The sequence below is a fragment of the Ursus americanus genome, chromosome X (assembly GCF_024610735.1).
Source record: "Ursus americanus isolate L20-20 chromosome X, mUrsAme1.1.p, whole genome shotgun sequence".
Classification (NCBI taxonomy): Eukaryota; Metazoa; Chordata; class Mammalia; order Carnivora; family Ursidae; genus Ursus; species Ursus americanus.
This window is the reverse complement of record NC_142164.1, coordinates 67,920,169-67,932,349: the sequence shown is the minus strand read 5'-3', so window position 1 is coordinate 67,932,349 and position 12,181 is coordinate 67,920,169. Positions and strand designations below refer to the sequence as shown.

At 39.4% G+C, this 12,181-nt stretch overlaps 1 protein-coding gene across 7 annotated transcripts in view; it reads right to left on the bottom strand.

Annotated features, from left to right (window-relative positions):
• Positions 1-12,181, bottom strand: part of OPHN1 (oligophrenin 1) — a 521,428-nt gene that overhangs the window by 200,920 nt on the left and 308,327 nt on the right. For all 7 annotated transcript variants that reach the window (XM_045795443.2, XM_045795441.2, XM_045795445.2 and 4 more), the window contains 5 exons: positions 9,991-10,082; positions 4,484-4,562; positions 2,131-2,164; positions 1,533-1,595; positions 207-281 (listed from right to left, as the gene is read on the bottom strand). In XM_045795443.2, coding sequence (XP_045651399.1) covers positions 207-281; positions 1,533-1,595; positions 2,131-2,164; positions 4,484-4,562; positions 9,991-10,082 — 343 coding nt within the window. The remainder of the gene's footprint in view (positions 1-206; positions 282-1,532; positions 1,596-2,130; positions 2,165-4,483; positions 4,563-9,990; positions 10,083-12,181) is intronic.

Sequence of the window (12,181 nt, the reverse complement as noted above, 5' to 3'; positions counted from 1 at the left end):
TCAATATGATGTGGAGAAGGAGAGATGCTAGTTGTTTCAAGGCAAGATTGTCTCTGAGCCGGGGTAGGCAAATATGTGTACATTTTTCCTTTGAAACTATTTCTTAAATATTCCACACCCTTTTATAGCAATGTCTCCTTTGCCTTATGGTCACATTTATTTTGATACACAATTTCCAATAAGAATTATGAAATTAAAATTGTTACCAAAAAAGGCATTCAGCAGCTTCTGAACCTGAATGTTGCTGCCCACAGTACGGTACAATCCCTCTGTCTTGATCCCTAGGGAAAAAGATTGAGGTCAGTTTTGCTTCCATAGCTAGACCTTTCATTTCCCTCAGGGTAGAGAAATAGGTACTTACACCTTGGTGTCAGTTCAAAGAGGAAAATGTCTCCCTACCCTCTCCAAGCTCTAGGGGAACAGTTTCGAAGCCTCTCTCCAAATTATTCTCTCCATACTTTCATTTGGATTATACCAATATTTCATTAATGTGAACAGAAAAGAATATACTCTATAGTAAATAGAAAAATATGCTTAGGTGTGTAGCGGCGGGTGGCTGAGAATAGTGCCGCCATCTTGGAAGGGAGCTAGGGTTTAATTGAAAAAGGAGGAAATATCAACCCCGAGTTGCCCGTGAGCAGTGATAAAGGAAGAAAGGGATGGAATATGGCATATGTGAAACAAAAGGCCATTTTGCATATAGGGAAATTCTAGCAACATTTCAAAGATAAAGAGGCTTGGCTCATATACTACCTGCCCACATTGTAAATATTCTCAGAAACTAGAGAGTATCATCAACCTAAAAAAACACTGATTCCACATTTGTCTGAGTTCAGCTTTGCACCCCCTCAATTTTTAAACCAGTATGTATTGTGGCAGAAATTGAACTCTTATTTATTTGTGATGGAACTCTCATAACACTACTTGAGGAGTGCCCAGGTATTTGATGCTGTTTGATGCTCTTTCTCTTTCTCTCTCTCTCTCTCTCTCTCTGAAATACAAGAGGCTGTACATATCTAATATATACAACTTGGTGACTTTGGAGATAAGTGAAACCAACCATCAGCACAGTCTATGCAGAAACATATTCATCACCTCTAAATCTTTCCTACGGCCTTCTTTATTCATTATTATTTTTTTGTGATAAGAACTCTTAACACAAGATCTACCACCTTAGCACATTTTTAAGTCTGCAATACAGCATTGCTAACTCTGGCTTTACACTGTACAGTAGATCTCTAGGACACAATTCTCTTGTATAACTTAGAACTTTGTACCATTTGATTAATTAAGCTCTTTCTCTTTAAAAGCAGGAAACCACAAATTCTCCCAATATGCTTGGATACCACTGGTTTGGAATTTGCTAGAATTTTATAAATTTGTGTCTAGTGTTCAAGGCTTATAAATAGGTTTCATTGCTAAAATGAGTCCTGACCAACAAATGGCATCATTGCTACTTTAGAGAAATTGCCCCAGAATAAATTCAGAGTGACCAAATTCAAACACCACCAATACTCTGGTACATGTCTTACCTTTGGTCTCAATGACATTGATGCACTTCCTAACAAACTTGAACCCCACTTCATTCAGCTCCACTGTTTCAAACAAAGGAAAACAGAGTTAGGTCCTACTATAACAAGTTTTACCTACCAAACATTTGTCGATCACGCTAGGAGACTGCAGTGAGAGAATAAAGGGTATGGTTTTTCATCTCCAATACCCTTAAACGGAAAGATCTTTTTTTTTTTTCAGGGGAAGAAGAGCGTTTTTACTCTTATAACACAAAATGCTTTTAGCTATCCTATTGCATTATGTTTGTTTTAGGCATGAACAACATCAAACATGAAATGTTAGGATGGAAATGCACATAATTTCCATCGTGTGTTTAGAACAAGGGAGATATAATGTTCTTCTTTGTATTACTATTACTACCCACACCATAAGCTAAGATAAAGTGACTTCCTTATTTCAATAAGTAGACATATTTAAAAAAATAGGTCTGAATTTTATTCTACACAGAGGCATCAATAAATATGCTTGCATCAATATTACATATTACTGGTGAAAGTAGTAACTGTGATTAGGACAGCTAGCGGTTTATAATGTCAATAGATCATAAATTTGACTCACTTTCTTCCTGTTTTGTTATGGGGCTGTGGTAGATCTACAAAAGAAGAGAAAGAAAAAGCCATGGCTATTGTGAATCACTGTAAGTAAGTATGGCAAATAATACAAAATCTCTTTCCCCAGATAGTCCATCAAAACCATTAGCGACTCTTAAGCTTTAATAAGATGAAAAAGTGGGCTAAACAGAATCATCTGTGCCTAGGTCACTAGCAAACACTTGAATTAACGATCTCTGAAGACCAGCAGAGAAGCTCACTGCAGCTGAAGCTGTAGCCTACCCATCTTAGAGATTTACTTAGGTAAAGCTTGGAGAATTTTTCTGATGGAGCAAGAGAGCATGAGAGAAAAGAAATAGTTTTCTAACGGATACGTGGCTAACAGGCGTTGGTGGCAAAATGTAAATGCTCCCAATACAAACCTCCTACCCCAACGGCTAATTAATGGGTGTTTCTCTGTAGGAAAGCCAGTGTCCAACTGAAAGAGATCCATGCATTGATCAAGATTTGTCTGAGTCATATTGAACTACACACTGATAGCTATGTGAGAGACAAAAGAGGAGATCCTTGACTCTTGAAGTCTAGTCCTGGCTCCACCTCTACCTCACTATGAAATCTCGTGCATGTCCTTTTCATTCTCTACACTTCAAAATTCATATCTCTAAAATGATCAGGATTGGAGTAGGTGTCCCTTCAAGTCCTGATTTTCTTTGACACTTTAAACAAAGGCATGTGCACCATGTGTAAGATTAGTGAATTGGGGTGTTTAGTAAAGCCGCAACAATAATAATGTGAAACTGCAGGAAATATGCCTTCGATATGGGATCTGTTAGTCTGCTTTAACAAGCTCTCCTTCTAAAAGAAAATTTTTGGCATATGTCTGTATGCCCCTGGATATTTCAATGAGTGAGATTTCTGTGCTGACCAGCCCTTGCTGCCACTTTTATAAACAAATATTTGTGGAAAGTCTATCATAATCAAGTTGTTAAGGATCCATATTCACTGGACCCATATTATTCTCCACAAAAAGCCATCTGCATCCTTCGACCTTTAAAACCTAAAGAGAGAACAAGTTCGGAAGAAGGAATCAAGAATAAAATGCCCCACTGAGCCTCCTACCATCTTCCTAGAGAAACATCATAGGCATGCAGTAGTTAAGCTCCAGGATTCTGGGAAGGAGGGAGGAGAGACAGGTCATGCACTACTTTCTGTACGGCAATCCTCACAATACCACTTCTCTCCTCCTACCTTCTTGGTTGCTATAAATGCAATCTGAGATCTGGGCACTCATCTTTAGTCTCCAGGGCACTGAGGAGACACAGAAAGAACACTCTGGAGTATATTTCCCCCTCTTAGCACATTTTTGCCTTGACCAAAACAAGAAGATTGGACTCTATCCAAATATTATTGAATCTCAGTAGCTTTGCACTCATTCTTTAGCCCAGGTAGAAGCATCTAAAACTAACATAGCACATTATGGTTGATAGACTTCCATTCATTTGATTTTCCAAAGCAACCCTGTGAGGTAGGTAGAACAGAGATTGTTAAACCCATCTTACTGAATAGAAGAAAACTGAATCTCAGAGAGAGAGAATAACTTGCTCAAAGTCACACAACCACTGAATGGCACAACTAGGATGCAAATTCAAGATTTTGGAATTCCAACACTAAGAAGACGATATTAGTTCATATACCACTAGAAGAAACCTACATGGAAGATACCAAAGAGAAAAAATGCTTTTTAATCATTTCTGACTCTTCAAGTTGGCGTTTCTATGATCATTACTAAACCTGTTAAGGTACTGCTTGTCTTCCTGAGTAACAATGTTCTAAACAGACTGGTACATCTTGAGATACGGGATGGCAGTACCATCTTCTCCACCAGCTGTACCCTTAAAGAGAACAAGCTGACTTGGGAATGTCAGATGGGGGCAGGAAACCATTTTGAATAAAATCTTAATAAATGCTTATTCCGTTATGATAATTATTTTCCATCTTTCTGTATGAACACATATTAATTTTATAAACTGAAAAAAAAAGGCTTAATTTTCTTTCCTAAGAAGATCTTGTGGGCACAGCTGCATAAGGTAACACCGAAGCCAGAAGCTGAGAAACCTGAAATCTAGGCCCAGCCGTTATGCCTTTTCAGAGTAAGCCCAGAGAAGTCCCTCACCCTCTCTGGAACTCAAACTGCCTTACTTTTTAAACAAGAAATGTCAAGTCAACAATTCCTTCTAGATCTAAAATTTTGAGTCTGATGATCTGACCTTTTAATTGTCCTAGATGCACTGGTACCACTAACGGCACTCACACACTGGATTATGGTACTGAGGTTTCTCTAGTATCCTGAGGTAACTTACAGGTTCTTTTCCATCCATGGCCTCCATCCATAGCCTTCTGTTAGCTTCTGAAAGGGCCTGCAAAGTGATGGTTCCTGGCCTAAGAGGGAAGAAATGACAAGTTAAAAGTAGAAAACTCACTTGAGAGAATGGAGTCTTGTGATCTCAGGTCTCTCTCAGCCCTGGGAGGTGTCACATTGAGCAGGCACATACAGAATTCCAATGTTTCAAAATCTCTTTTACTCAAAAAAACAATGAAACATTTAGAGAACGGTGACTTTGGGAACCCTAGAGGAGGTGGTATCTTGGCAACCTCACGCCAGGGTCGGGCAAGGAAATGGGAAGGTAGATGCCAAGATACCTCACCATAATACACACTTAAATTGGCTCCATTGTACTTGAGCCAAACTGTGGCTATCTTTGCCTTTCTCTCTTGGAAGCTAGCAGTTTGGTCTGGGCTCTAGGAGTAAGCATGTTCAGCATGGGCACATTCATCCGTCAAAAAAAGTGGCTTTGCTACTTCCCCCATCTATGATGTCCAAAGAGTATTTCCAGTTGGAAAGAATTCAACAACATGCACGCTGGCTCAGCACAGGGAGGAGGCCTTTTGGCTGACTTAAGCAATCTTATGACTAAAAATAACTAACAGTTATTGAATGTTCACTAGGTACCAGGTTCTGTTCTAAGTAGGTGATATGAATTAATTCATATAATCTACCCAGGAACGTATAGAGCAGGTACTATATAGGAATCCCTATTTTACAGAAAGGGAAACTGAGGCATTGATAAGCTCACACAGTGGGTAAGTATAGAGCCAGGATTTAAATATAGAAATTCTGGTCCAACAGCCATGTTCTTTCTTAACTGGCATTTTCCCCATAGGAGATAGCCTCAAACAGATTTTTTTTTCTATTTACTTGTAGGATACCTACAACCAGAGATACTTCAAGTTGGTATACAATATATGGGCTTTTTAGACCTTCACGACCAAACTGGGAATTTCAGATTGACCGCATTATTGCAGATATAAAGTCTCCTTGCATTACCTGTGTATCTGCGCCATTATGAGAAACTGGTTCCTCTTACTCCTTCTGTTAAGGTAAGACCTCTCTCAGAGTCATGGAATGATAAGAACAATGACAAGAGGATTCAGAGAGCCTGGAAAAGTAACTGGGCCTCCATGGGCCTCAGTTTTTTTATCCATAAGGGAGTTGGACCAGATGAGCTGGGAGGTCCCTTCCAGTTTTGATATCATGGAATTCCTATTTCATTTTCTATTAAAGTACATCTTAAAAAGGAAAACCCCCAAATGATCTTAAAGCCAATATCAACTAAAACCCAAGAGTTGGTTTTGGACACTGGATTCTTTCAAGTTTACCTTTCTCTAACCAATAACCAACCTTTTGGACATATCACATAGGGCTAGAAAGTCTAGAAATCTTTGTAAAGACAGCTACCCAGCTGAATCTTGAAGCCAGAGGAAGAACAAGGAAATGAGCAACAGACATAATAGCAGACAGTACAGACCAGATATGACATTAAACCCATCCTGGAACTCAGCTTCCCTATCTGGGAAATGAAAAATCCAGTATGTGTCTTCTCTTAACCTTACAGAGAGGCTGAAAGAATAAATAAGTGACTACTCAAGAAGCATGTGAGGATTCTTGGGTGCCATAGAAAGTCAAATTCACAGAATGATATTGATAAGAACAGGATGACAAAGTAGAAAGAACACTGACTTCCAGTCCAGGATCTTCCATTGACTATCTTTATGATCTTAGACAAATGCCCTGCCCTTCCTAATGTCCCAATCAGTCATCCAGAATAAAACAGCATATATAGCACATGTGCACTACAGTGAAGTGGTTAAGAGTGTGGGTTTGAAGACCAGAATTCCCGGATTTTGATCCTGGCTCTACCATTTGCTAGCTGTTACCTAAGCTGCTTAATTTCTCTCTGTCTCCTTGTCTTCCTTTGTGAAATTGGGATAACAGCCCATACCTCATAGAACTGTAGTGAGGATTAAAGGAAATTATACACTTCAAGGGCTGAGAATAGTGCCTGGTACAGAGGCAAATGTAAGCAGTTGTTGTTATTGTTATTATAGTTGTTATTGCACTTCAAGCTCTATGAACTATAAGCCTGTGGTTTCAAATATTGGCAGCAAAGCTAATTGTTTTTTTAAAGATTGTATTTGAAAGAGAGAGAGCACAAGCAGGGGGAGCGGCAGGCAGGGGGAGAAGGAGAAGCAGTCTTTTCACTGAGCGAGGAGCCCAATGCAGGGCTCGATGTGGGGCTCAATCCCAGGACCCTGGAATCATGACAAAAGGTGAAGGCAGAGGCTTAACCAACTGAGCCACCTCAGCACCCTGGCAGAAAAGCTAATTAAAAAACAAGTTACCCTCTATTCCTGAGATAGTAAAAGGGACTCAAAGAATCCTTTGCTCTCTGTGCTGCAGGGACATGAGTACAGGTGCCTGATGTCTGCTGGGAATGCTGACTTTGTTTCTAGTAAATACCAGATTTACTAGACAGGAAAGCAGATGCCACACTCCTCAGAAAACTCCATGTGTGCAGAGGTACCTCAGCACCTGTTCATTATTATATTTGACGCTTTATTTCACAACATGTTTATTCGCCTTATAAGACAATGGAACAAAATTTCTAAGAAAACATAGACTTTGGAGGGGCGCCTGGGTGGCTCAGTCGTTAAGCGTCTGCCTTCGGCTCAGGGCATGATCCCAGGTCCCTGGGATCGAGCCCCGCATCAGGCTCCATGCTCCGCTGGGAGCCTGCTTCCTCCTCTCCCACTCCCCCTGCTTATGTTCCCTCTCTCACTGGCTGTCTCTCTCTCTGTCAAATAAATAAATAAAATCTTTTAAAAAAAACATAGACTTTGGAGACCTATAAAGAGTGCTTGAGCTCAGCCTTGCCACTATGTGACTTTGGGCAAGTCTCTTAACATATTCAAGTCTCATCTCCTCACCTATAAAATGGGGGAGGGGGATTAAATGAGTGAATATTTTTTAAGTGCCCAATATGTGGTAACTAAAATCACAGACATATCAAAACCTTAATTCCCGGTTCTGGTCTCAGAATTCCTCAGTGTATGGAATGGGAAAATACATTTAAAAGTAACACCAAATTTAGTATCTATCATAAGCCATGCATAGTGCTAGGTGCAAGATATATGAAGATAAACTGGTCCCAGCACCCAATCTCAGGGCCAAATTATTTGCAACTGCTTGAGTCTATGGGAATATTATTTGCAAACAGCTTGCAAATTTAAGCTGAAAAGGGAATCAGAATGAAACTAGACACAGAAAATGTTTATTTCTTGTAAGCACTTTGATGCTACAGAGTGAGAGATAATAAAGGTTCGTGAAAGAGAAGCCACAGCCAACAGTCATTTTCTGCAATAAATAGGAGTATAGTTCCCCCCTTCCAACTAGGCCTGAAGCTGTTGGAAAAATGAGTGACAGCTGTATGGTTACCAGTAATGATGTTTACTATCACAACCATCTTTGGTCAGGACCATCCACTTTTAACAACGAAATCATATGGATTAACAAACAGAAATTTCAAATGGGGAAAAGGACTTTTTACATATTTCCAGACTAAAAAAAAAAAAAGTGTCCTCATCTCTTAGTATAATCTTTATGATTCCAGTCATCAATAGTTTTGTTCATATGATATTGTAATTCAACCTTTAAGTCCCTTTCTAGGAATCTGACCGTTTTGTTAAGTTCTATTCAACTACGTGGTACCTAATACATAGAAATGATAGGCTGAAATAACATGTACAAACATTTGTTCACTAAATTTTGATCAACCTCTCAACTACACAATATGCTCTTCTCCAAAGTAACTCCAAATGCTCTCATTTCAAAATTTCAAGGTTAAATTCACCTCTGATAAAACTGTCCAGGTCCAGAAAACAAAAAGAGGACACTGGAAAGAAACGAATGCAACAAAGTACAAAGTCTGAAAGCCTTAGCTGAAATCAGAAAGTTGAAAACTATTTCTAGTTTACCTGCAAAGTAGGGGAAGTCTATATCATGTTTGTACCAAGTGGGGGGAAAAGACTCCCCAATACCACTACCATCCTCCATCCCTTCTATCTCCCCTTAAAATGTGTTCCAATTCACTTGTTCTTGTATATTTTATGAGGAGATAAAAGAATGAGTTTTGCTGAATGGGAGAAGATATTTGCAAATGACATATCTGATAAAGGGTTAGTATCCAAAGTCTATAAAGAACTCATCAAACTCAACACCCAAAAAACAAATAATCCAATTAAAAAATGGGCAGAAAATATGAATAGATATTTTTCCAAAGAAGACATACAGAAGGCGAACAAACACATGAAAATATGCTCCATATCACTTGCCATCAGGCAAATACAAATCAAAACCACAATGAGATACCACCTCACACCTGTCAGAATGGCTAAAATTAACAACACAGGAAACAACATGTGTTGGCAAGGATGTGGAACCCCCTCATAGTGCTGTTGGGAATGCAAAGTGGTGCAGCCATTCTGGAAAACCGTATGGAGGTTCTTCAAAAAGGTAAAAATAGAACTACCCTATGACCCAGCAGTTATACTACTAGGTATTTACCCAAAGGATACAAAAATACTGATTTGAAGGAATACATGCACTCTGATGTTTATACCAGCATTATCAACAATAGCCAAATGATGGAAAGAGCCCAAATGTCCATCAACTGATGAATGGATAAAGAAGATACTGTGTACACACACACACACACGCACGCACACACACACACGTGCGGGCACATGCACAATGGAATATTACCCACCCATAAAAAAGAATGAAATCTTGCCATTTGCAACAACGTGGATGGAGCTGGAGTATATTATGCCAAGTGAAATAAGTCAGAGAAAGACAAATACTGTATGATTTCACTCTTGTAGAATTAAAGAAATGAAACCGATGAACATAGGGGGAAAAAAGGCAAACCAGGAAACAGACTCTTAACTATAGAGAACAAACTGGGGTTGCTGGAGAGGAGGTGGGAGGGTGGGTTAAATGGGTGATGGGCATTAAGGAGGGCACTTGTAATGAGCACTGGGTGTTGCCTGTAAGTGATGAATCACTAAATTCTACTCCTGAAACTACTATTATACTATACGTTAACTAACTGGAATTTAAATAAAAACTTGACACCACAAAAAAATAAAAGAATGAGTTTTGTTATCTCATCCCTGTGGCATCACCAAATGTTGACCATTGCATATCTGACAGCAAATTAAATCCTAGGAGTGACTTATTCTACCTAGAGCAGGTGAGGCAAAGATGACTGAACCTTCCACAGGGAGAACCAGCTCTGGGCCAGGTCTAACAGGGATTCCTGTGAACAGCAGGCAGAAGAGCCAAGACAATACTGTCACGAATAGATTTGCTCATTTTCATCACAAGAGATAATAGACGAAAATAAAAGATCTACTCAGGCTCAGCACCTGGCACGTGAAGACATTACCAATTCATACTAGCACAGCTTACCTTTCATTAGTTTCTATATCAAAACAGAACCTTTTGTCGATAGACTCTGTCTTCCTCCTCACGCAGTACTTCAGGGTTAAGTCCAAAGGCCCCTGATATAAGAGAAGGATTAATAGCCAATTTGAAAAAAAAATGCACAGAAGTTTCTTCTGCCTCCTGCAGTAGCCTCAGCCACTTGGAAGGCATCTGTCAGGGCAGCAGGAGTAATGTTTAGCCTCACTGAGAACCTTGCCCCTACACACTGGGTGTTACACGCAAGTAATGAATCATGGAACTTTACATCAAAAACTGGGGATGTACTGTATGGTGACTAACATAATATAATAAAAAATTATTATTATTTTAAAAAAAAAAGAACCTTGTCCCTTCAAACAGTATTTGCCGCAGATGGTTTCTTCTTGCTCCAACAATTAATCGTTGAGACCAGGACAAAATGCTCAGGGTAAGTCAGTACTCTTTTCCAAGCATGGTAGATTAAACAGGAAGCTCATTATACATAATATAAGGGGAATGTAGGACAAATGGGCTGACCAAATGGCATTAAGTGTACCAAATAAAATTTTCATAAAACCTCCAGGTTGGAAGTGGCTTTATGTCACCCTCCTTCCATTAAATTGGCAGATGGATGAGGGGAGAGAAATATTTTCATTCCCCACCTCTGGACTCTTCAGGAAGACAGGAATCACAAAAGCAATCTCTCCAAAGATAGGGCAGGAGTAGAGAAAATGAGCAAATTTATATATTACTCAAAGTTCCATTTGATATTTCATATATGCAGAATAGTGTAGCCCACCTTAGTCTTATGGGCACTTAATAAGGCCACTGAACTCCACTGTGTCCACAGATTAAAATTTCCCAATCCCACATTGTTCAGTTTCCCTCTATCATCTCAACAGAGACAATGTGGTATACGAAAGAGAAGTAACATTTATCAATTACCTACCATTTGCCACACATTATGCTAGGTATCTTTAAACCAATTTTCTTCATAATAACCCTTAGAAAGAAGTGAAGCTCAGAGAGGTAAAATGGCATAACCAAAGTCACCCGAGTCGACATAGTGGAAATAGTAATAAACTAGGAAGTTTAAAACCTGGGGTTTTGTCTCAGTTATGCTATTTACTAGCTTACAACCCAGGGCAAATCATTTTCTTCTCTGAATCTTAACTTCACAATCTATTAAATGGGGAAAATGCTGACCACCTTGCTGCCAGGAATTCAGAAACACTTCCCAAGTGCAGATCTGGGTCTAGGTACTATGCCATCCGAACTGGCCTATACAGTTGATCCAACAGATCAAACAATACTTCTTTCTTATTGGCACACTCAACCCCCTTTCAGGCCTATCCTTTTGCTGCCCCTATACTATAAAAACTCAACTCTAAATTCAACCTTCAATCTGCCTTCTTTACCCCAATACTGAGGGGTATTACTAGTCTTTCGAGATGGCAGTAATTAACAGCATCATATACTCAGCCTCCCTCTTTAAACTCTCAACTCCCTCAGATTCAGAGGCATCATAGCTCAGGGGCCTCGGCCCTCTCTATTACTCCTCCATCTGTTTTATGCCCCATCCATGCAGAAGTGCTCTCATTTCACACATGTCAGAACTCTCATGACTCCAAAACTGCAAATAATGCTTCTTCCACCTGCAATGACTATCTATATTCCTGGTCTGCCTCAACTCTTAATTGTTCTACAAAGTGCAGTTCAGCTTTCATTTCCTCCAAAATTCTTCCCCAATCCCATACACTGCTCACTATGTGTTTTACACATTATACTAAAGCTTCCTGCTTTTGTGCCTTATTTCCCCAACTGACTGAGAACTCAAGGACAAGGGCAGCATCTTATTTATCTTTATATCTCTAGAATCTAGGAAAGAGTTAGTGGCTAGGAAATTTTTATGAACTACAGTATCATTCTTGCCATTTTTCTGATGAGGAAAATGATACTGAGTAACATTATGTAATGTACTTGGGGTCAAAAAGCTCCTAGGTCACAGAGCTAGGATTTAAACCCAGTTGTTGAAAGTCAAAATACAGCACTCTTTCCTCTTACCACAACTGCCTGACAGGGAAATAATGGGGATCTTATAAAACAGAATATGGGAAGACAACCTATTAAGTGAGCAGGACAACACAAATGGAAGTTGATAGGCTGAAATAGTAGGCAACACTGGTAAATACCATAG